This window comes from Jaculus jaculus, chromosome 1, assembly GCF_020740685.1.
Source record: "Jaculus jaculus isolate mJacJac1 chromosome 1, mJacJac1.mat.Y.cur, whole genome shotgun sequence".
Classification (NCBI taxonomy): Eukaryota; Metazoa; Chordata; class Mammalia; order Rodentia; family Dipodidae; genus Jaculus; species Jaculus jaculus.
The window spans coordinates 106,678,182-106,701,883 of record NC_059102.1 but is presented as its reverse complement, the minus strand read 5'-3'; the positions used below and the strand labels follow the sequence as shown (position 1 = coordinate 106,701,883).

General features: G+C 45.8%; 1 protein-coding gene across 4 annotated transcripts in view; it reads left to right on the top strand.

The window, feature by feature from the left end:
* The window catches only part of Fbxo10 (F-box protein 10), a 92,681-nt gene that overhangs the window by 19,171 nt on the left and 49,808 nt on the right, over positions 1-23,702 (top strand). The window contains exon 1 of one of the 4 annotated variants that reach the window (XM_045152546.1): positions 11,945-12,039. The exons of 1 other annotated variant lie outside the window; for it this stretch is intronic. In XM_045152546.1, the coding sequence (XP_045008481.1) occupies positions 12,028-12,039 (12 nt within the window). In that variant the 5' untranslated portion in view covers positions 11,945-12,027. Of the gene's footprint in view, positions 1-11,944; positions 12,040-13,242; positions 13,366-23,291; positions 23,314-23,702 lie in introns of those variants that run through there. 2 more of the 4 variants (XM_045152540.1, XM_045152549.1) reach the window with 2 other exon arrangements.

Below are 23,702 nucleotides of genomic sequence, written 5' to 3'. Positions count from 1 at the left end.
TCACGGATGCATGTGCCACTTTGCATCTGGCTTTACGTGGGTGCTGTGGAATTGAATGCTAGGCTGGCAGGCTTGGCTAGCAAGTACCATTAACCACTATGGCATCTCTCCGGCCCAGGAAATATATGAGGTGCTCCCTGAAGAAAACAGTACACAGTTAACTCAGAGGAACTTGTAAATCAGAAAGGGGGACATGAGGGGCAGGGAGAACAAGAGGTCCATGAACCAGAGCACAGTTCTTAGAATCATCAAACAATATTCCTTCCAGATGCAGCAATTGGTCCTGGTTCAGATGAGGTGAGGCCCTGGGAGGGGATGTTTAAATAATGGATAGTTCACATACTTTCATATGGGAATAACATGGTTCTTGGGTGGATTTTGTTTTTCGGAGATAGGGTCTCACTCTAACCCAGGCTGACCTGGAATTCACTCTGTAGCCCCAAGCCGGCCTTGAACTTACAGTGATCCTTGTATGTCAAGCAAGCACCTTTAACTGCTGAGCCATTACTCTAGTCCCCAATAACATTTTAAAACATTACTTCTTCAGTGAGGAAAGCTATGAACATATGGTTGTCTTTCACTGTCTATGGGAGATTGGGTCCATCCCCACACCATACTAAAATCTGCAGATGGTTAAGTGCCTTGTAGAAAATGGAATAGTGGGCTGAAGAGATGGCTCGGTGGTTAAAGATACTTCTTGTAAAGCCTGACTACCCTGGATTCAATTCCCCAACACCTACATAAACCCAGATGCACTAAGTGCCACAGTGGCAGGAAGCCCTGGTGCACCCTCACAGTCTCTCTCTCTTTCCCCTCCCCTCCCCACTCTCTTTCTCAAATAAATAAATATATTTGTTAAAAGCCAAGCATAGCTGGTCATGGTGGTGCACGCTTTTAATCCCAGCACTCAGGAGGCAGAGGTAGGAGGATCGCCATGAGTTCAATGCCACCCTGAGACTATGTAGCGAGTTCCAGATAAGCCTGGGCTTAGAGTGAAACCCTCCCTTGAAAAACTAGGGGGGAAAAAAAGCCAGGCAAGGTGGCACACACCTTTAATCCCAGCAGCACTCAGGAGGCAGAAGTAGAAGGATTGCTGTGAGTTCAGGACAGCCCTGAGACTTACAGTAAATAGTAAATTCCAGGTCAGCGTGGGGTAGAACAAGACCCTACCTCAAAAGAGAGAGAGAGAGGGAAGGAGAGAGAGAAAGTGAGAAAAAGAAAGAAGAAACAAAGAGAAAGAAAGAGAGAAAGAAAGAGAGAAAGAAAGAAAGAAAGAAAGAAAGAAAGAAAGAAAGAAAGAAAGACGGACCTGGAGAGATGGGTTAGCAGTTAAGACATTTGCCTGTAAATCCTAAGGCCCCTTGTTCAATTTCAATACCCATGTAAAGTCAGATGTACAGGTGGCACATGCATCTGGAGTTCATTTAACAACCTATCATCTGCCTGTCTTTCTCAAATCAAAAATATAAAGAAAAAAATGGAATAGCAATAGGATATAACCAATACATATCACACATGCTAATCACCTCTGAATTATTTCTACTTCCTAATAGTCAAAATGTTATATAAGTAATAGATGTATTGTTTAGAAAAGAGTTATATAACAGAAATTCTGTGTATATGTTCCATACAGACACAATTTGTTTTCAGATATTTTCACACTATCTTTTTTTGTTGTTTTCAAAGCTGGGTCTCACTGTGGCCCTAGGCTGGCTTCAAACTCAAAGTAATTCACCCACCTCAAATATTTTCTTTTTTAAATTTTATTTATTTATTTGTTTTAAATTTTTTTATTGACAGTTTCCAAAATTGTAAACAATGTCCCATGGTAATTCCCTCCCTCTCCCAACTTTCCCCTTTGAAACTTCATTCTCCCTCATATCCCCTCCCCCTCTCAATCAGACTCTTTTATTTTGATGTCATCACCTTTTCCTCCTATTATGATGGACTGGTGTAGGTTGTAACAGGCACTGTGAGGTCATGGATATCCAGGCCATTTTGTGTTTGGAGGAGCACGTTGTAAGGAGTCTTATCCTTCCTTTGGCTCTGACATTCTTTCCGCTACCTCTTCTGCAATGGATCCTGAGCCTTGGAAGGTGTGATAGATATATTGCAGTGCTAAGCACTCCTCTGTCACTTCTTCCCAGCACCATGATGCTTTCTGAGTCATCCCAAGTTCACTGCCATCTGAAAAGAGAAGCTTCTCTAACCAAAAGGGAGAGTAGCGTTAATATATGGGTATGAACATTAAGAGAAGTGCTTACTGGGCAGTTTGATGAGCATAGTATATACATTTAGCCAGACAGCAGCAGACATTACACCCCTAGGGCTCATGACTACCCCTGTTGTAGGTTTTCAGTATCAGGGATATATTCCTCCCATGGAGTGGGCTTCCAGTCCAATTAGAGAGTGGTTGGTTTCCCCCATAACAGACATGCCACTGTTGTACCCATTGGCTCATTTGGCCTATCTGGCCAAATGTAAGTTTTGCAGTGTCCACTGTTGAGTCCCTTCACTGCCAATTTCTCTCTCTCCCATTGAACTGCATGCAACATGTTTTTTTCCAGCTTTCTGTCAGCTGGTCTACCTGGAGGAGGTTATTGGGAGCTCAATTCCAGCAGGATTTCTCAATGTTGTTGCAGCCTAAGTATGTGGAGTCTTCAGCAATAGGGTCTTACCATCAACTCCTGGTGAGAAACTAAGGGCTTCAGCAATGGCCTGTAATGTTTTGGGGGCATCAGAGACCTCCCTGGCCAACAACATACTGGAAGGTACCCATACCTGGCACCGAAAATTTTCTAGCAATAATCTGTGGCTTCTAAGTGTCCCATTGTCCAAAAAAGTAGATTTCCATATGACTTATTAATATCTTCTTAGATTTTGATTAGCCCTCCCTCCACCTTTTCTTAACTCAGTGTCTTCCCCTGACCAAACTTAGGCCTTTTTAGCCCCATTAATCTGCTCTTCTACTTACATACATACAATACCATCCTATTAAGTCCCCCCATTTCTATTCCCTTTATATCTCCTGTCTCTCTTACTGGCCTCTCCTACTGAGGTTTATTCCTACTCACATAGAAGTCCAATCATTTGTAGCTAGGATCCACATATGAGAGAGAACATGTGATGTTTGGCTTTCTGGACCTGGGTTACCTCATTAAGCATAATATTTTCCAGATCCACCCATTTTCCTGCAAATTTCATAACTTTGTTTTTCTTTACCGCTGAGTAGAACTCCATTGTGTAAATGTGCCACATATTCATTATCCACTCATCAGTTGAGGGTCATCTAGACTCCTTCTATTTCCTAGATATTGTCAATAGAGTGGCAATAAATGTGGTTGAGCAGGTATCTCTAAGGTTGTGGCATGAGTCCTTAGGATATATGCCTAGGAGTGCTATAGCTGAGTCATATGGTAGATCTATTTTTAGCTGTCTGAGGAACCTCCACACTGATTTCCACAATGGCTAGACCAGATTGCATTCCCAACAACAGTATCGAAAAGTTCCTCTTTTACCACATCCTCGCCAGTACTTATGGTCAATTGTTTTCATGATGGTAGCCAATCTGTCAGGAATGAGATGGAATCTCAACATGGTATAAATCTACATTTCCCTGATGACTGGATATATAGAACCTTTTTTTTAGATGTTTATATACCACCTTCATTTCTTCTTTTGAGAACTCTCTATTTAGTTCCATAGCCCATTTCTAAATTGGGTTGTTTGATTTCTTATTATTTAATATTTTGAGTTATTTGTATATCATAGATATTAATCCTCTGTCAGATGTACAGCTGTCAACGATTTTCTCCCCTTGTGTAGGTTGCCTGTTTGTTCTATTCAGTGTCCTTTGTTGTACAAAAGCATTGGAATTTCATGAGGTCCCAGCTTTCATTTGACGTTTGACAAAGACACCAAAAACAACCCAATGGGAAAAGAAGGCTGTTTTCAGTAAATGGTGCTTGAATAACTGGACATCTACCTAGAGAAAAATGAACCAGAACCACTAATTTTCATAGCAGGACATAAAGCAGTTCTCAGTGGTCACAGGATAAAACGTCAAAGTTCAAACAACAAAGCTTTAAGACTACAGGAGAATATATTAGTAACTTAGTGATTTAGCAAAGCTTTCTCTACCAAAGAAAAGAAATATTCATAGAAGAAATGGCTGGGTGTGGAGGCGCACCCCTTCAATCCCAGCACTAAGAGGGCAGAGGTGGCAGGATCTCCATGAGTACAAGGCCACGCTGGGTTAGACTGAGACCCTGACTTCAAAAAAAAAAAAAATGCTAAATTTGTCAACAAAAGATTCCAATGGGGCTGGAGTGATAGCTTAGCAATTAAGGGACGTTCATGTGAAGCTTAAAAACCCAGTTCAGTTCCCCAGTACGCACGTAAAGCCAGATGCACAAAGTAGGACACGCATCTGGAGTTCATTTGTGGTCTACAGGACCTGGCATGCCCATTTTCCCTCTCCCTCTCTCTCCCTCTCATTCCCTCTCTCAAATAAATAAATAAATAAAATATTTTTAAGAAAAGAGGAGGCCACATGACGACAGATGCAGTCAGTCTCACTACCACAGAAAGGTAAGAGTAACGAACCATAGGCAGTTCAAGGGATGCAACCAAACGAGGGTCCAGGTCATATAAGTTTGTAGAAAAATAAGGCTTCTATGTCTTAATATTTGAAGGGAGGTGCTCCACATACAATTTTCTACTTTGTAATTTTTTTTTGTTGTTGTTGAAGAACTGAATCCAGGGCCTCAGACATACTAAGAACATGTTCCGCAGCTGAGCTCCATTCCTAATCCGTTTTATCTTTCATACTGATCAAAAAAGGGGGCGGGCTGGAGAGATGGCTTAGCCGTTAAGGCATTTGCCTGTGAAGCCAAAGGACCCAGGTTTGATTCCCCAGTACCCACGTAAGCCCAACGCACAAGGTAGGGCATGCGTCTGGAGTTTGTTTGAGTGACTAAAGACCATACAGTGACCATTCTCTTTCTCTCTCTGCCTCTTTCTCTCAAATAAATAAATAAACGGGGGGGGGGGGTTAAAATGTCAGCACTCTGTTTAAAGGCAGAGAGGCATATCCAAAAATAATAATAAGAATAAGACCAGGGCATGGTTGTTCGCGCGTTTAATCCCAGTTTTCCGCAGAAATGCCCAGTTGGACGGAGTAGAAATACCATCTCAGATAATGCCCTGCGTTCAGGCTTTGGCTCCTGGGCGCGGGAGGGTCCGCGCAGGCGCAGTGTGCGCGCCACGAAGGCCCACCCCTGAGGCCCGAGACCCCAGCTCGGGCAGCGCTTCCAGCGCGCTATTGCCCCGATTCCTCGGCCTCTGGTCGCCTCGGGCTGCGGGCTGCGGGCTTCGGTTCCGGAGGCAGGTCAGGCCGGCTGCGATGGCACCCAAGGTCCGTGCCCCATCTCCACGGGGCTCTGCCCAGGGCTCCACGGGTGATCGGGAGTGGGGAGGGTTCGCGGCCTGGCAGAAGCTCTCCGTCGCACGCGGGCTGGGCAGTCTGGGTCGGGGCAGCGCCAGGGTCTGTGCATGGTCGGAGTACTTAACTCATCGCGGAGTTGGGGAGAATCGGGGTGAAGGCTGGAGTCTTGCCCATGCCACTACCCCTCCCAGCTCGCCACCCGCGGGCTCCGGCCTTTCTGGAATAGGTTCATTACCTCGTGACCGACAGGAAACCGAACAGAGACCAGGGCGAGATGCAGCTCCAAGGTCATGTACCCAGTGACCCGCTTCCTATAACTAGGCCCTTCTCCTGCCTTTCACCCTCCCCGCTAATGCCTCAGAGTGAGTCCAAGAAGGAATGGACGCAGTGGTTAGGTCAGAGCCTCTACTTGTGTGCATACACCATCGCACACTCAGCTGCCCAGAGGTGCACTTAACTAATCTTCTGCGTGCTTATTTTCAACTTTTTTGATTTTTTTTTGTTTGTTTGTTTGTTTTATCGAGGTAGGGTTTGTGGCTGGAGAGGTGGTTTAGCAGTTAAAGCGCTTGCCTGAAAAGCCAAAGCACCTAGCTTCAATTCCCCAGGACCCACGTAAGCCAGCTGCAAAAGGTGGCACATGCATCTGGAGCCTATTTGCAGGAGCAAGAGGTCATGGCATGCCCATACTTAACATCTTTCTCTTTCTTTCTCCTTCTCTCACTTCCCTCCTTGGCCCTCCCTCTCCTCTCACTCAAGTACTTGCGATACATTTTCAAAATTAAATGTATGTATATTTTTTGTTTTCCTCCTCCCCCCTAAGGTAAGGTCTCCCTCTGACCTACACTCAGGTGAAATTAACTATGTAGTCTCAGGGTGTCCTTGAACTCACAGAGAACGTCTTACCTCTGCCTCCTGAGTGATGGGAGGAAAGCTATGCTCCACTGTCCCCAGCTGTCATTTTATTTTTGACAGTCACCCAAAACAATCCAATAGGAATTGAAGGCTGTTGTCAATTAATGGTGCTGGTATAACTGAACATTTACCTGGAAAAAAATGAACCTGAACCACTATTCATACCAGGCCATAAAGCAGTTCTCAGAAGTCATAGGATAAAATGTCAAAGTTTAAACAACAAAGCTTTAGGACTTTAGGAGAATATATTTGTGACCTGCTGATTTAGCAAAGCTCTTTCTACCAATTAAAAGAAATAAATAATCATAGAAGAAAAATGGCTGGTGTGGTAGAGCACACTCTTAATCCCAGCCCAAAGAAGGCAGGGTTAAGAGGATCGCAATGACTACAAGGCCAGCCTGGGTTAGACTTAGACCCTGCCTAAAAAAAAAAATGCTAAATTTGTCAGCACAAGATTGTAACTGGGGTTGGAGAGATAGCTTAGCAATTACGGCACTTTCATGTGAGGCCTACGAACCCAGGTCGGTTCCCCAGTACCCACGTAAAGCCATATGCACAATGTGGTACAGGCATCTGGAGTTCATTTGCCATCTAGAGGCCCTGGAGTGCCCATATTCAATCCCTCCTCCCCTCCCTCTCTCCCTTTTTCTATCTCTATCAAATAAATAAATATATATATATCTATTTTAAAGTAGAGGCCACAAGACCACAGATGCAGTCAGTCTCACTACCACAGAAAGATAACAGTAATGAGCCATAGGCAGTTCAAGGGATGGAACCAAGCAAGGGTCCAGGTCACATGAGTTTGTAGAAAAACAAAAATGCTACGTCTTAATATTTGAAGGGAGGTGGCGTATACACAATTTTCGGCCTTTTGTGTTGTTGTTGTTGAAGAACTGAACCAGGGCCTCAAACATACTAAGCACATGTTATGCAGCTGAGCTCTATTCCTAATCACAGTTTTACCTTTCATACTGATCAAAAAAGGGGGCGGACTGGAAGGGTGGCTTAGCAATTAAGGCACGTGTGTGTGAAGCAAAGGACCCAGGTTTGATTCCCCAGTATTCACGTAAGCCCAATGCACAAGGTGGAGCATGCGTCTGGAGTTTGTTTAAGTGACTAAAGACCGTAGAGTAACCATCCTATCTCTCTCTCTGTCTGCCTCTTTCTCTCAAATAAATAAATAGGGGGTAGGGTTAAAATGTCAACATTCTGTTTGAAGGCAGAGAGGCATATAAGAAAACATCATATATATATATAGGCATTGTGGTGCACACCTGTACTCCCAACACGTGGAAAAGGATCGCCACGAGTTCGAGCCCACCCTGAGAATACCTAGTGAATTCCAGGCCACCCTGGGCTTGAGTGAGACTGTACCTTGAGAAACAAAAAATAAATAAATAAATAAATAAATTTAAGAGCTGGGCATGGTGGTACATGCCTTTAATCCCAGTTTTCCCCAGAAATGCCCAGTTGGACGGAGTAGAAATACCATCTCAGATAATGCCCTGCTTTCAGGCTTTGGCTCCTGGGCGCGGGAGGGTCCGCGCAGGCGCAGTGTGCGCGCCACGAAGGCCCACCCCTGAGGCCCGAGACCCCAGCTCGGGCAGCGCTTCCAGCGCGCTATTGCCCCGATTCCTCGGCCTCTGGTCGCCTCGGGCTGCGGGTTGCGGGCTTCGGTTCCGGAGGCAGGTCAGGCCGGCTGCGATGGCACCCAAGGTCCGTGCCCCATCTCCACGGGGCTCTGCCCAGGGCTCCACGGGTGATCGGGAGTGGGGAGGGTTCGCGGCCTGGCAGAAGCTCTCCGTTGCACGCGGGCTGGGCAGTCTGGGTGGGTCGGGGCAGCGCCAGGGTCTGTGCATGGTCGGGGTACTTAACTCATCGCGGAGTTGGGGGGATCGGGGTGAAGGCTGGAGACTTGCCCATGCCACTACCCCTCCCAGCTCGCCACCCGCGGGCTCCGGCCTTTCTGGAATAGGTTCATTACCTGGTGACCGACAGGAAACCGAACAGAGACCAGGGCGAGATGCAGCTCCAAGGTCATGTACCCAGTGACCCGCTTCCTATAACTAGGCCCTGCTCCTGCCTTTCACCCTCCCCACTAATGCCTCAGAGTGAGTCCAAGAAGGAGTGGACGCAGTGATTAGGTCAGAGCCTCTACTTGTGTGCATACACCATCGCACACTTACTTCCCCAGAAGTGCGCTTAACTAATCTCCTGCCTGCTTATTTTCAACTTTTTAAAAAATAGTTTGTGCGGTGTAGTGTGGCTTAGTCGTCAAGGCGCCTCCCTACAAAGCCAAAGGACCCAGCTTCTATTCCCCAGGACCCACGTTAGCCAGCTGCACAACGTGGCCCACGCATGCGTCTGGAGTTTGTTGGCCATGGCTGGACGTTCTGGCGTGACCATTCTGCCTCTATATCTCTTTCTAATGAATAAATGTTAAAAAGGGGAGAAGAATGTCAGTATACTGTTTAAAGGCATAGATGCATGTCAAAACAATTTTTTATGGGTGGGCGTGGTGTTATTCGCCTTTAATCCTAGCACTTTGGAGGCAAAGGTAGGAGGATCGCCATGAGTTCAAGGACAGCCTGAGAACACCTAGTGATTTCCAGGTCTGCTCTGGACTAGTGTGAGATCTTACCTTGAAAAATCAAAACATGCATGTTTTTGCCATGAATGTAGGTGGGTCGCCACGTTGCTGATATAGATCCGGAATTAAAGCTAATTCCGAGAATTTCTGGTGTTTTTCTACATTTTTCCTGTCGCTCAGTCAACCCCAGTTTTCCCCAGAAATACCCAGTTGGACGGAGTAGAAATACCATCTCAGATAATGCCCTGCTTTCAAGGCTTTGGCTCCTGGGCGCGGGAGGGTCCGCGCAGGCGCAGTGTGCGCGCCACGAAGGCCCACCCCTGAGGCCCGAGACCCCAGCTCGGGCAGCGCTTCCAGCGCGCTATTGCCCCGATTCCTCGGCCTCTGGTCGCCTCGGGCTGCGGGTTGCGGGCTTCGGTTCCGGAGGCAGGTCAGGCCGGCTGCGATGGCACCCAAGGTCCGTGCCCCATCTCCACGGGGCTCTGCCCAGGGCTCCACGGGTGATCGGGAGTGGGGAGGGTTCGCGGCCTGGCAGAAGCTCTCCGTTGCACGCGGGCTGGGCAGTCTGGGTCGGGGCAGCGCCAGGGTCTGTGCATGGTCGGGGTACTTAACTCATCGCGGATTTGGGGGGATCGGGGTGAAGCCTGGAGTCTTGCCCATGCCACTACCCCTCCCAGCTCGCCACCCGCGGGCTCCGGCCTTTCTGGAATAGGTTCATTACCTCGTGACCGACAGGAAACCGAACAGAGACCAGGGCGAGATGCAGCTCCAAGGTCATGTACCCAGTGACCCGCTTCCTATAACTAGGCCCTGCCTCTGTCTTTCACCCTCCCCACTAATGCCTCAGAGTGAGTCCAAGAAGGAGTGGACACAGTGGTTAGGTCAGAGCCTCTACTTGTGTGCATACACCATCGCACACTCAGCTGCGCAGAGGTGAACTTAACTAATCTCCTGCGTGCTTATTTTCAACTTTTTTGGTTCTTTTGTTTGTTTGTTTTATCGAGGTAGGTTTTGTGGCTGGAGGGGTGGTTTAGCAGTTAAAGCACTTGCCTGCAAAGCAAAGGACCCAGGTTCGATTCCCCAGGACCCACGTAAGCCAGCTGCAAAAGGTGGCACATGCATCTGGAGTTTATTTGCAGGAGGAAGAGGTCATGGCATGCCCATACTTAACATCTTTCTCTTGCTTTCTCCTTCTCTCACTTCTATCCCTGGCCCTCCCTCTCTTCTCACTCAAGTACTTAGGATAATTTTCAAAATTAAATGTATGTATATTTTTTGTTCTTCCCCTGTCCCCCAAGGTAGCGTCTCCCTCTGACCTACACTCTCATGCATTTCACTATGTAGTCTCAGGGTGGTCTAAAATTCACAGAGAACGTTCTACCTCTGCCTCCTGAGTGATGGGAGGAAAGCTATGCTCCACTGTCCCCAGCTGTCATTTTATTTTTGACAAAGTCACCCAAATCCATCCTATAGGAATTGAAGGCTGTTGTCAATTAATGGTGCTGGTATAACTGGACATTTATCTGGAAAAAAAATGAACCTGAACCACTATTCATACCAGGCCATAAAGCAGTTCTCAGAAGTCATAGGATAAAATGTCAAAGTATAAACAACAAAGCTTTAAACTACAGGAGAATCTATTTGTGACATGGTGATTTATCAAAGCTCTATCAATTAAAAGAAATAAGTAATCACAGAAGAAAAATGACTGGGGGTGATAGCACCCACTTTAAATCCCAACCCAAAGCAGGCAGGGGTAAGAGCATCCCCATGAATACAAGGCCAGCCTGGGTTAGACTGAGACCCTGCCTTAAAAAAATGCTAACTATGTCACCACAAGATTCTAACTGGGGTTAGAGAGAGAGCTTAGCAATTACGGCACTTTCATCTGAGGCCTAAGAACCCAGTTCGGTTCCCCAGTACCCACGTAAAGCCAGATGTACAATGTGGTACAGGCATCTGGAGATCATTTGCAGTCTAGAGGCCCTAGCATGCCCATATTCAGTCCCTCTTCCCCCCAACTATCAAATAAATAAATACATATATACTTTTTAAAGAAGAGGCCACAAGACCACAGATGCAGTCAGTCTCACTACCACAGAAAGATAACAGTAACGAGCCATAGGCAGTTCAAAGGATGCAACCAAACAAGGGTCCAAGTCACATGAGTTTGTAGAAAAACAAACATGCTATGTCTTAATATTTGAAGGAAGGTGCCCTATATGCAATTTTTGCTTTTTTTGTTGTTGTTGTTGAAGAACTGAACCCAGGGCCTCAGACATACTAAGCACATGTTATGCAGTTGAGCTCTATTCCTAATCCCAGTTTTATCTTTCATAGTGATCAAAAAAGGGGGCGGGGGCTGGAGAGATGGCTTAGCCATTAAGGCACTTGCCTGTGAAGCCAAAGGACCCAGGTTTGATTCCCCAGTATGCACGTAAGCCCAATGCACAAGGTGGGGCATGCGTCTGGAGTTTGTTTGAGTGACTAAAGACCATAGAGTGACCGTTCTCTTTCTCTGCCTCTTTCCCTCAAATAAATAATTGGGGGGGGGGTGTGTTTAAATGTCAACATTCTGTTTAAAGGCAGAGAGGCATATAAGAAAACATTATACATATATATGGGCATGGTGGTGCACGCCTGTCCTCCCAACACTCGGAAGATGATCGCCATGAGTTCGAGCCCACCCTGAGACTACCTAGTGAATAGGCCAGCCTGGGCTTAAGTGAGACTCTACCTTGAAAAACAAACAAACAAACAATAAATAAATAAATAAAATAAATTTAAGAGCTGGGCATGGTGGTGCATGCCTTTAATCCCAGGTTTCCCCAGAAATGCCCAGTTGGACGGAGTAGGAATACCGCCTCGGATAATGCCCTGCGTTCAGGCTTTGGCTCCTGGGCGCGGGAGGGTCCGCGCAGGCGCAGTGTGCGCGCCACGAAGGCCCACCCCTGAGGCCCGAGACCCCAGCTCGGGCGGCGCTTCCAGCGCGCTATTGCCCCGATTCCTCGGCCTCTGGTCGCCTCGGGCTGCGGGCTGCGGGCTTCGGTTCCGGAGGCAGGTCAGGCCGGCTGCGATGGCACCCAAGGTCCGTGCCCCATCTCCACGGGGCTCTGCCCAGGGCTCCACGGGTGATCGGGAGTGGGGAGGGTTCGCGGCCTGGCAGAAGCTCTCCGTTGCACGCGGGCTGGGCAGTCTGGGTCGGGGCAGCGCCAGGGTCTGTGCATGGTCATGGTACTTATCTCATCGCGGAGTTGGGGAGAATCGAGGTGAAGGCTGGAGACTTGCCCATGCCACTACCCCTCCCAGCTCGCCACCCGCGGGCTCCGGCCTTTCTGGAATAGGTTCATTACCTCGTGACCGACAGGAAACCGAACAGAGACCAGGGCGAGATGCAGCTCCAAGGTCATGTACCCAGTGACCCGCTTCCTATAACTAGGCCCTGCTCCTGCCTTTCACCCTCCCCACTAATGCCTCAGAGTGAGTCCAAGAAGGAGTGGACGCAGTGATTAGGTCAGAGCCTCTACTTGTGTGCATACACCATCGCACACTCAGCTGCCCAGAGGTGCACTTAACTAATCTCCTGCGTGCTTATTTTCAACTTTTTAAAAAATAGTTTGTGCGGTGTAGTGTGGCTTAGTCGTCAAGGCGCCTCCCTACAAAGCCAAAGGACCCAGCTTCTATTCCCCTGGACCCATTTTAGCCAGCTGCACAACGTGGCCCACGCATGCATCTGGAGTTTGTTGGCCATGGCTGGAAGTTCTGGCGTGACCATTCTGCCTCTATATCCCTTTCTAATGAATAAATGTTAAAAAGGGGAGAAGAATTTCAGTATTCTGTTTAAAGGCAGAGAGGCATGTCAAAACAATTTTTTATAGGTGGGCGTGGTGGTATTCGCCTTTAATCCTAGCACTTGGGAGGCAAAGGTAGGAGGATCGCCATGAGTTCAAGGACAGCCTGAGAACACCTAGTGAGTTCCAGGTCTGCTCTGGACTAGTGTAGAACCTTATCTTGAAAAATCAAACATGCATGTTTTTGCCATGAATGTAGGTGGGTCGCCACGTTGCTGATATAGATCCGGAATTAAAGCTAATTCCGAGAATTTCTGGTGTTTTTCTACATTCTTCCTGTCGCTCAGTCAACCCCAGTTTTCCCCAGAAATGCCCAGTTGGACGGAGTAGAAATACCATCTCAGATAATGCCCTGCTTTCAGGCTTTGGCTCCTGGGCGCGGGAGGGTCCGCGCAGGCGCAGTGTGCGCGCCACGAAGGCCCACCCCTGAGGCCCGAGACCCCAGCTCGGGCAGCGCTTCCAGCGCGCTATTGCCCCGATTCCTCGGCCTCTGGTCGCCTCGGGCTGCGGGTTGCGGGCTTCGGTTCCGGAGGCAGGTCAGGCCGGCTGCGATGGCACCCAAGGTCCGTGCCCCATCTCCACGGGGCTCTGCCCAGGGCTCCACGGGTGATCGGGAGTGGGGAGGGTTCGCGGCCTGGCAGAAGCTCTCCGTTGCACGCGGGCTGGGCAGTCTGGGTCGGGGCAGCGCCAGGGTCTGTGCATGGTCGGAGTACTTAACTCATCGCGGAGTTGGGGGGATCGGGGTGAAGGCTGGAGACTTGTTCATGCCACTACCCCTCCCAGCTCACCACCCGCGGGCTCCGGCCTTTCTGGAATAAGTTCATTACCTGGTGACCGACAGGAAACCGAACAGAGACCAGGGCGAGATGCAGCTCCAAGGTCATGTACCCAGTGACCCGCTTCCTATAACTAGGCCCTGCTCCTGCCTTTCACCCTCCCCACTAATGCCTCAGAGTGAGTCCAAGAAGGAGTGGACGCAGTGATTAGGTCAGAGCCTCTACTTGTGTGCATACACCATTGCACACTTACTTCCCCAGAAGTGCACTTAACTAATCTCCTGCATGTTTATTTTCTATTTTTTAAAACATATTTTTGGGGCTGGAGGGGTGGCTTATCTGTTAAGGTGCTTGCCTGCAAAGCCAAAAGACTCACGTTTGAGTTGCCAGTACCCATGTAAGGCAGCTGCAGAAGGTGGTGTATACATCTGGAGTTTGTTGGCAATGGCTGGCGGCACTGGCTGCCCATTCTCTGTCTCTCTGTGTTTCCTTTTTTCTCTATATTAAATACCTAAATGAAATTAAAAATATTTAAATAAACAAGATATACATAGTTGGCCGCAGGCAATGTTGGTGCATGTCTTTAATCCCAGTGCTAGGGAGACAGAGGTTTGGTAATCCTTGAGTTAAAGGCCATCCTCAGACTCTGCATAGTGAAATCCAGGTCAGCCTGGGTTAGAGTGAGACCCTACCTCAAAACACAAAACAAAAAAATATGTATGTGTATATATACATATATCTGCAACTTCCATTAATATTAACAGTATTCCATGATCAGATTCACCTCCCACTGCCTTTTTTTTTCACCCTGCCAAATCCTTCCTCTACTGAGTACCTTCTTTTTTTTTCTATTTCTATATAAGTTTTTGAGTTTTTAAAATATTTATATATTTGCCAGCAGAGATAGAATGGACACGCCAGAGCCTCCAGCTGCTGCAAACAAACTCCAAATGCATATGTTATTGTGCAGCTTGCTTTACGTGGGTACTGTGGAATTTAACCTGGGTGTTAGGTTTTGCTGGCAATCGCCTTAAGAGCTGAGCCATCTCTCCAGCCCCTAAATTTCTTTCTTTTTTTTTTTTTTAATGTGGGTTGTAGTCTTACATTCTCTCACCCATGGTCTCCATTTCCCTGAGGGCCCACAGTAGGGTCCAGTAGGGTTCACTGAGAGGTAGTTAGGGCTTCTGTTAGTTGGGGTGGACGGTACCTCAAGATATTTCTACCCACCTTGTGCCTATTATAATCTTCCTGGCCCCTCTTCCACAGCAATTCCTGAGCCTTGGCTGTATTCGCAGTTTGTTTGCAGGCAAGCACTTTGACTTCTGAGCCATTTCTCCAGCCTTGCTGGTTTGGTTTTAGTTTTGAGTTCTCTATAGCCTTTGTATTTTTTTTCACTAAATTTTTAAATTAAAAAAAAAACTTTTTTATTGGTAGCTTCCATAATTATACACAATAAACCATGATAATTCCCCCCCCAATCCTGGTTTCCCCCTCACAAATCCACCCTCCATCATATTCCTTCCCCCCTCAATAAGTCTCTTATTTTGATGTTATCATCTTTTCCTCCTATTACAAAGATCTTGTGTATGTAGTGTCAGGCTTTCCATGGGCATAGATATCCAGGCCATTTTGTGTCTGGAAGATTGGGGTGTCTAGAAAATTGCATTGTAAGTAGTTCTACCCTTCTTTTGGCTCTGAACATTCTTTCTGCTGACTGTTCCACAATGGACCCTGAGCCTTGGAAGGTGTGAGAGATGTCTCAGGGCTGAATACTCCACTGTCATTTCTTCTCAGCACTATGGTGACTTTTGAGTCATCCCAGTGGTCACTGCCCTCTGAAAAGAGAAGCTTCTCTAACCAAGTGAGAGTAGCATTAATACATGGGTATGAACATTAAGAAAAGTGCTTACAGGACTTTTTGGTGGGCATCATATGCATTTAGACAGATGAGAGCACGTGTTACTCCCCTACTAGCCTCTATTTCTGTTTCAATGTGTTTCAGTTCACCTCCATGTTTGTTGCTGTTTCTCTAGAGACAGTTGTCAGGCTAGCATTAGGAGCAGCACTCATGTAGCTGCTTCCTGTGCTGTTTCTCTTGGACTCTGGTAAATGTGGTAGAGGTGGCACACCTCATGGTGAGCAGTCAGCTGTCTTTTCTTGTTGAGTTGGTAGGTCTTGGATCTCCCCAGTATCTGCTGCCATCTGTAAAATAAAACAGATTCTCCAAGAGTAAGAGTAGCTTTGCTTAAGGCAGATATGCATATAATTTTGGGAGACATTTTAGTGAGGATGCCCACTCAATTTGTCCAGAGAACAATGGGGGCTTCTCTCTGGAGGTTGTGAGTTTTCTGTTCGTGGAATGTGACTGAGTTCCCAGTACCAGTTCTCTCCCACTGAGTGGGCCTCTTGTCTGATTGGAGGGCAGTTGGTTAACCCCATAGGCTGTGTACCACTATTGCATAAGTGTGTGTTTCTTGTACGTCTGGTGGGCTGGGCAGTTTGCAGGGTCTCCTGCTTATTCATGCTATTGGTGACTGCTGTCACTTAGCAGCTTCCATAGCACTTTCCAGCACCATGAGGGTTTGTCAGGAAAGAACTGGCTTTCCTCTTGGTTCCCACATGGTCTGTTGGTATCCTGGGATGGCAGCCTGTTGTGTCTTCAGCAATAGTGTCTTACTATTTGTTGGGTGACCAATTCTTGGCAACGGCCTTAAATGATATGGGAACCTCATGGATCTCCTGGCCAACTGCTCATTGCGGAAGGGTATGGTAACCCAGTTCTGGTTTTGGAATTCCCAAAAAGAGCCTTCTTCTGCACATAATCTGGTCCATCCACCTCCCTTAATTGAGGGTTGTGTCTTATATACTGGTATCCTGGAGGGTGTTTCCTAATGTACCAAGTACTTTAGTCGTTAGTTTTGTGTAGTTCCCTTCCCTATGCTCCCAACTCCCAGTAGTGTTTTCTTCTATCGGTTTATCTGTTTTCCTCTCTTCTCTTCCCTCCCTATTTTCATGTTTTTCTGGTTTCATTCTAGTTATACACCCAGGGGCCCAATGCTCGCTGCCTTTTGCCCTCCTTTTCAGCTGGTCCATTTTCGGAGCCACATATGAGAGAAAACATGTGGCATTTGACCTTTCTTAAACTGTGTGACCTTGCTTAGGATGATATTTTTCAAGTGCATCTGTTTTCCTGCAAATTTCATTATTTCATTCTTTCCTTACTGCTGAATAGAATTCCGTTGTGTATGTGCACCACATCTTCATTGTCCATCTGTCTGTCGATGGGCATCTGGTTTGATTCCAATTCCCAGTGGCAATCAATATGGTTGAGCAAGTATCTCTCCGGCAAAGAGCAGATTCTGTGGGGTGAATGCCCAGGACTAGAATAGCTGGGTCAGATGGTAGTTCTATTTTCAGCTGATTAACGAGTCTCCATACTGATGCCCAAAGTGGTTGTGAATAAGGGTTCCTCTTTGTCCACATCCTATCCAACATTTGTTGTCATTTAATTTAAAAAAAAATATTTTACTTACTTGAAAGAGAGAAAGAGGCAGACAGAGAGAGAGAATGGACATGTCAGGGGCCTCTAGCCACTGCAGACAAACTCTAGCTGCAATGCACGGTTACTGGGAATCAGATCATGGGTCCTTAGGCTTTGCAGGCAGGTGCCTTGACCACTGAGTAATCTTCCCATCCTATCATGTAATTTAAAAAACAAAACAAAAACTTTTCTGATTTATTTTAATTTATTTATTAGAGAGTGTGTGTGAGAATGGGTGCACCAGGCCCTCTAGCCACTGCAAACAAACTCCAGACACATGCGTCACCATGTGCATCTGGCCTAAGTGGGACCTGGAAAATTGAACCTGGATCCTTAGGCTTCACAGGCAAGCGCCTTGTTGCAGTCTGGTTTGCATTGCTGGTAGAAATCACCCAACCAAGAGCAGCTTCTGGGAAAAAGAGATTTATTTTGGATTACAGGCTCGAGGGGAAGCTCCACGATGGCAGGGGAAAATGATGGCATGAGCAGAGGGTGGACATCACCCCCTGGCCAACAGAATGTGGACCACAGCAACAGGAGGGTGTGCCAAACACTGGCATGGGGAAACTGGCTTTAATACCCATAAGCCTGCCCCCAACAATACACTCCCTCCAGGAGGCATTAATTCCCAAATCTCCATCAGCTGGGAACCTAGCATTCAGAACACCTAAGTTTATGGGGGACACCTGAATCAAACCACCCCACGCCTTAACCTCTAAGCCATCTCTCCAATCCCCATCATTTAATATTTTGATGATTGCCACTGTGACTGGAGTAAGGTGGAATCTCAAAGTTGTTTTAATTTGCATTTCTGTGGCGGCTAAGGACGTTGACCACGTCTTTACGTGAATAGGCGTCATTCGTATTTCCTTCTTTGAGAATTCTCTGTTCAGTTCTCTGCCCCATTTTTTGAGTGGATTACTTGATGGTTTTTTAAAAATTATTATTACTGCTTAGTTTTTTTAGTTCTTTGTAGATTCTAGATAGTAAGCCTCTGTTGGAGGCGAAGATTTTCTCCCATCCTGTGGGTGGTTTGTTGGTTCTGTTTATGGTATCCTTGTCTGTATAAAAGCTTTTTAGCTTCATGAGATCTCACTGGTTGAGTGTTTGATTTCCTGAGCTACTGGAAACTTACCTAAGAAGTCGTTCCCCACTCCTATATCTTGGGATGTTCACCTTAGTTTTTTTTTTGCTTTTTATTTTTTTCCTGTATTTAAGAGTTTCAGATCTTATGTTAAGGTCCTTAATCCATCTGGGGTTGATTTTTGTGCAAGGTGAGAGAAATGCATCTAGATTCATTCTTCTACATGTGGTTATCCAGTTTCTCCAGCACCATTTGTTGAAAATGCTGTCTTTTCTCCAGTGTGCATTATTGGCTTTTGTTGAAGATCAGTTAGCCGAGCTTGAACTAAGGCCTGGATCTTCTATTCTGTTCCATTGATCCATACATGTCTGTTTTTATGCCAGTATCATGCTGTTTTTATTACTTTGGCTTTGTAGTGAAGTCAGGAACAGTGATATCTCCAGCTCTTCTTTGTTTTGTTTTGTTTGAAAGGTAGGTCTCATTATATCCCAGGCTGACCTGGATATCACTGTGTAGTCTCAGGCTGTCCTCAAATTCACAGCAGTCCTCCTACCTCTGCCTATCCAGAGTGCTGGGATTAAAGGCATATACCACCATGCCTGGCTTTTTGTTTTTTTCTGAGCATAGTTTTGGATATCCAATGCCTTCTGTAGTTCCATATGAGGTGTTTGTTTGTTTGTCTGTTTTTCCCCAAGGTAGGGTCTCACTCTAGTTCAGGCTGACCTTGAATTCACTATGTAATCTCAAGGTGGCCTCGAACTCATGGTGATCCTCCTACCTCTGCCTATCAAGTGCTGAATTTAATGGTATACACCGCCATGTCCGGCTCCATATGAATTTTGAGACTTTTTTCTATTTCTGTGAAGAATGATGCTGGAATTTTTATTGTTACTGCATGGAAATGGTATATTGCTTTTTGTCAGAAAGGCCATTTTTTTTTATAAGAGAGAGAGAATTCCATGCCAGGGCCTCCAGCCACTGAAACTGAATTCCAAACACATGTGCCACTTTGTGCACATGTGTGACCTTGAGTGTGTGGGTCACCTTGTACATCTGGCTTATGTGGGATCTGTGGTTGAAAATGGGTCCTTAGTCTTCTCTGCTAAGTGCCTTAACCATTAAGCCATCTCTCCAGCCCAACAAAGGCCATTTTTGCAATATTAATTCTACCAATCCATGAGCAGTGGGAGGTCTTTCCATCTTGTCTCTGTTTCTTTCTTCAGTGTTTTTATGGTTTTGTTGAATAGGTCTTTGATTTCCCTGGTTAGTAATATTCCAAGATATTTAATTTTTTGTGGCTATTGAAAATGGGAAAGCTTCACTGATCTCTTCAGCCCGGATAATGCTTTTGATGTGTTCTTAAACTCGGTTTGCAATATTTTAGTGAGGATTTTTGCATCTAAGTTCATCAGGGATATCAGTCTATAATTTTCTTCTTGTGTCTCTGTTTGGTTTTTGGTATTAGAGTAATTCTGGCTTCATAGAAAGCATTTGGGAGCATTCCCTTGTTTCTCATAGTGTGAAATAACTTGAGAAAAAGGGATTTTAGTTCTTCAATGAAGGTTTGTTAAATTCAGCTGAGAATCTGTCTTTTTTTTTTTTTTTTTTTTTGAGGTAGGGTCTCACTCTAGTCCAGGCTACCTGGAATGCACTAAGTAGTGTCAGGCTGGCCTCAAAACTCACAGTGATCCTACTACCTCTGCCTCCCAAGTGCAGGCTGGGAGATTTTTTTTTTTTTTTTTTTTTTTTTTTTTTTTTTTTTTGGTTTTTCGAGGTAGGGTTTCACTCTAGCTCAGGCTGACCTGGAATTTACTATGTAATCTCAAGAGTGGCCTCGAACTCCAGTGATCCACCTACCTCTGCTTTCCAAGTGCTGGGATTAAAGATGTGAGCCACCACGCCTGGCTATGGCTGGGAGATTTTTAATTACATTATCAATCTTGTTGGATGTAATAGGTTTGTTTAGGAATTTTACCTGTTCTGTGTTTAATTTTGTTTCTTAACTTTTTTTTGGGGGGAGGAGGGGTTTGAGGTAGGGTCTCACTCTAGTCCAGGCTGACCTGGAATTCACTATGGAGTCTCAGGCTGGCCTCGAACTCACAACGATCCTCCTACCTCTGCCTCCCAAGTGCTGGGATTAAAGGCTTGCGCCACCACACCCGGCTTCTGTGTTTAATTTTGATAGATGGTCAATGTCTAGGAATTGATCCATTTCTTCTAAATTATCCAATTTAGTGGAGTAAAGGTTTTGGAAATATGTCTTGATGATTCTTCATATTTCTTTGGTGTCAGTTGTGATCTCTCTCCCAGTTTTTTTCCCCATTTTTTCTTTGTGTTCTCTTTTCCTTTTTTTCACTTTTGTTTGTGTGTGTGTGTGTGTGTGTGTGTGTGTGTGTGTGGTTTTTCAAAGTAGCATCTTGCGCTAGCCCAGGCTGACCTGGAATATTCACTGTGGAGTCTCAGGCTGGCCTCAAATTCAAGGTGATCCTCCTATCTCTGCTTCCAAAATATTGGGATTAAAGGCAAATTGGAGGCTTCTCTTTTTATCAAATTGGCCAGTGGTTTATCAATCTTGTTTATTTTATTTATTTTTTTGAAGAACCACCTCTTTGTTTTTGTCAATTTTAAAAATTGTTTTCTTAATTTCTAATTCATTAATTTCTGCTCTGATATTAATTGTTTCTTTTCATTTGGAACTCCTAGAATTTGATTTTTCTTGCTTTTCCAATGCCTTTATGTGGTTGGTTAAGTTGTTAATTTGAGATCTCTCTGTCTTCATAACAAAGGCATTTAGTGCTATAAACTTTCCCCTTATGACTGCCTTCCTTGTGTCCAGTAAGTTCTGGTATGTTGTGTTTTCATTATCATTCACTTCTACAGATTTTGTAATTTTCTTTTTGACTTTTTCCACAACCCATTCATTGCTTAATAGCATGCTTTCAGTCTTGATGAGCTGGTGTGTTTTCTGTTGTTTCTCTCATTGTTGATTTCTAGCTTTAATGCATTGTGGTTGGATGTAATGCAGGGAATCATGTCAGTTTTTCTGAATTTCTGGATGTTTGCTTAATGCCTCAACATATAGTCAATATTTTAGAAGGTTCCATGAGCTATTGAGAAGAATGTGTATTCTATGCACTTGGGGTGGAATGTACTATAGATATCTTTAAGGTCTAATTAGCTTATAGTGTTGTTAAAGGTGTATTATTTTCCTGTTGATTTTCTGCATGGATGATATGTCTCTTGATAGTGAGTTATTGTAGTCCCTTAATATGATGGTGTTGAGATTTATTTCTGATTTGTTGTCAAGTAGGTTTTGCTTTATAAAATGTGGTGCAGCTATGTTTGCTGTATATAGATTTATGATTGTGGGGCTGGAGAGATGGCTTAGTAGTTAAGGCATTTGCCTACAAAGCCAAAGGATCCCAGTTTGATTCTCTAGGACCCACTTAAGCCAGATGCACAAGGAGGCACATGCATCTGGAGTTCGTTTGCAATGGCTAGAGGCCCTGGCATGCCCATTCTCTCCCTCTCTCTCTCCCTCTCTTTCTATCTCATAAATAAATAAATAAAATATTTTTTAAAAGATTTAAGATTGTGATTCTTCTTGTTGGATCGTTCTCTCAATGTTTAAAAATTGACTGTTTGCCAGATGTGGTGGCGCACACCTTTAATCCCAGCACTCAGGAGACAGAGGTAGGAGGATTGCTCTGTGTTCAAGGCCAGCCTGAGACTACATAGTGAATTCCATGTCAGCCCTGGCTAGAGTGAGACCTTTCCTCAAACAAACAAACAAACAAAAAAGTCACTTTATTTGTCTTTTTTTGGTTGGGAGTGACCAAGAACATGCAAACCACTCTGAGGCAAAGATGAAAGCTTTTATTTGAGAAAAACATGAGCTGCCAGGCCTGACTCACAGGAGAGGAGCACAGCCAACCTGAGTTTTCAGGTAGTGGGCTTTATAGGACTTGTTGAGTTGGGGGAAGGTAAGGAAGGAAAAAGAACTCGTTTGTTAAGTTGAATAGAAAAGTTCCTTTAGGGGTATCATTACATTAACCATTTAAAATAGCTATGGTGTGACACCAGAACAGTGACCATATGACTTACAAGATGAGGGGGCAGGAAACCATGACCTGGGGCATTGTCAGGCAAGGGGGGATAAGGACTGGGTGGTTTCTTGAGGAATGTGGATGATCCACTTTCCTATGCCTGTGTCACCACTCTGCTAACCGTGGTGACTCCATCTTGTGGCCCATCAGGACTTAACATTCCAGCCTTTTGTTAATGACAAGGGATGAAGGTAATTTCTCTTCTGTAATATCTTCATGCTGACCGTAGGGGCGATGAGTTCTTATGGATGATGCGGGTGATGGGTCTCCCTTCAGGACAGGTGATGAGGAGGCAGTTCCATGGTGGCTCGGGGTGACAGAGTGGTGAGATTGATAGTGAGCACCCTCCGACAGCGCCAGTGTGGCATGCTGTCAAAACTTGGTCCTGAGTGAAGCAGAGACTTCTCTCGTACCATCCCAGTATTGAGCTAGCTTTGGGGAAGTTGCTGGCAACATCTGTTACAGAGAAGGTGAGGGAGATGGGCTCCGTGCACCCAGTGAGAGGACAGAAGGAAGAATTAAAGGGCTTTTTATCCTTGTCAACAGCTACAACATCAAAATACCAGGTGCGGGGGGCAGACGGAAGGGGGGATGAGCACACAGAGGTGAGGGATAGAGGGCTTGAGGCAAGAGAGAGGAGGCAGAGGAGCGTCAGTGTATTCAAGAGGAACCTTCTAAGATTGAGGGCAGAATAGGAACACGAGAGAGTTTAACTTTGAGAGGTCCCATTAGGGTGGTGATGTACTTATCCTTGGATAAGGTAGGGTAGGATGGAGATGACTTGACCCTCTTGAGCTGTGACAGGTGGATTCAACTGGGGATGCCCTGAAGCTTTGTGGCCACGGGAATGGTTAGGCTTACCAGATGAGGTCCAGTCCAGAGTGGCTTGAGTTCCTGTGGGCAAGACTGCTTAAAAAGACTTGATCTCCAAGGTTAAGTGAGAGAGTTGTGGCTCCCTCGATCGGCATGTTCCTGCAGAAGCTTCTGGATAAAAGTGAAAGTTGGTAAGTACCCATGGAGAGGAGTTTCTGCTAGTGGGGGAAGGTTGTTTAACAGGGAGGGACACCCCTATATGAATTCAAAAGGGGTAAGGAAGGAGGGGGCCCAAGGTGTAGCTCTGATTCTAGCTAAGGCAAGTGGGGGGAGCTGGGGCCAGGATAGGTGAGGTTCAGAAGTCAGTTTAGACAGGTGAGTTTTGGGAATAGCATTTGTTCTTTAAGCCTGTCGGTGAGAGTGGGGGGACAGTGAGTTGTTGCCCAAAAGTGAATTTCTGTGCCTCTTGGGCCAGAAGAGAACATGCAACAAGAACACATAGGCACGGGCCAGCCCCAGACAGAGGGTTTTTAGTTGTTTAGAAAGATAAACTACAGGGGCAAAAGATGGACCCTTCATT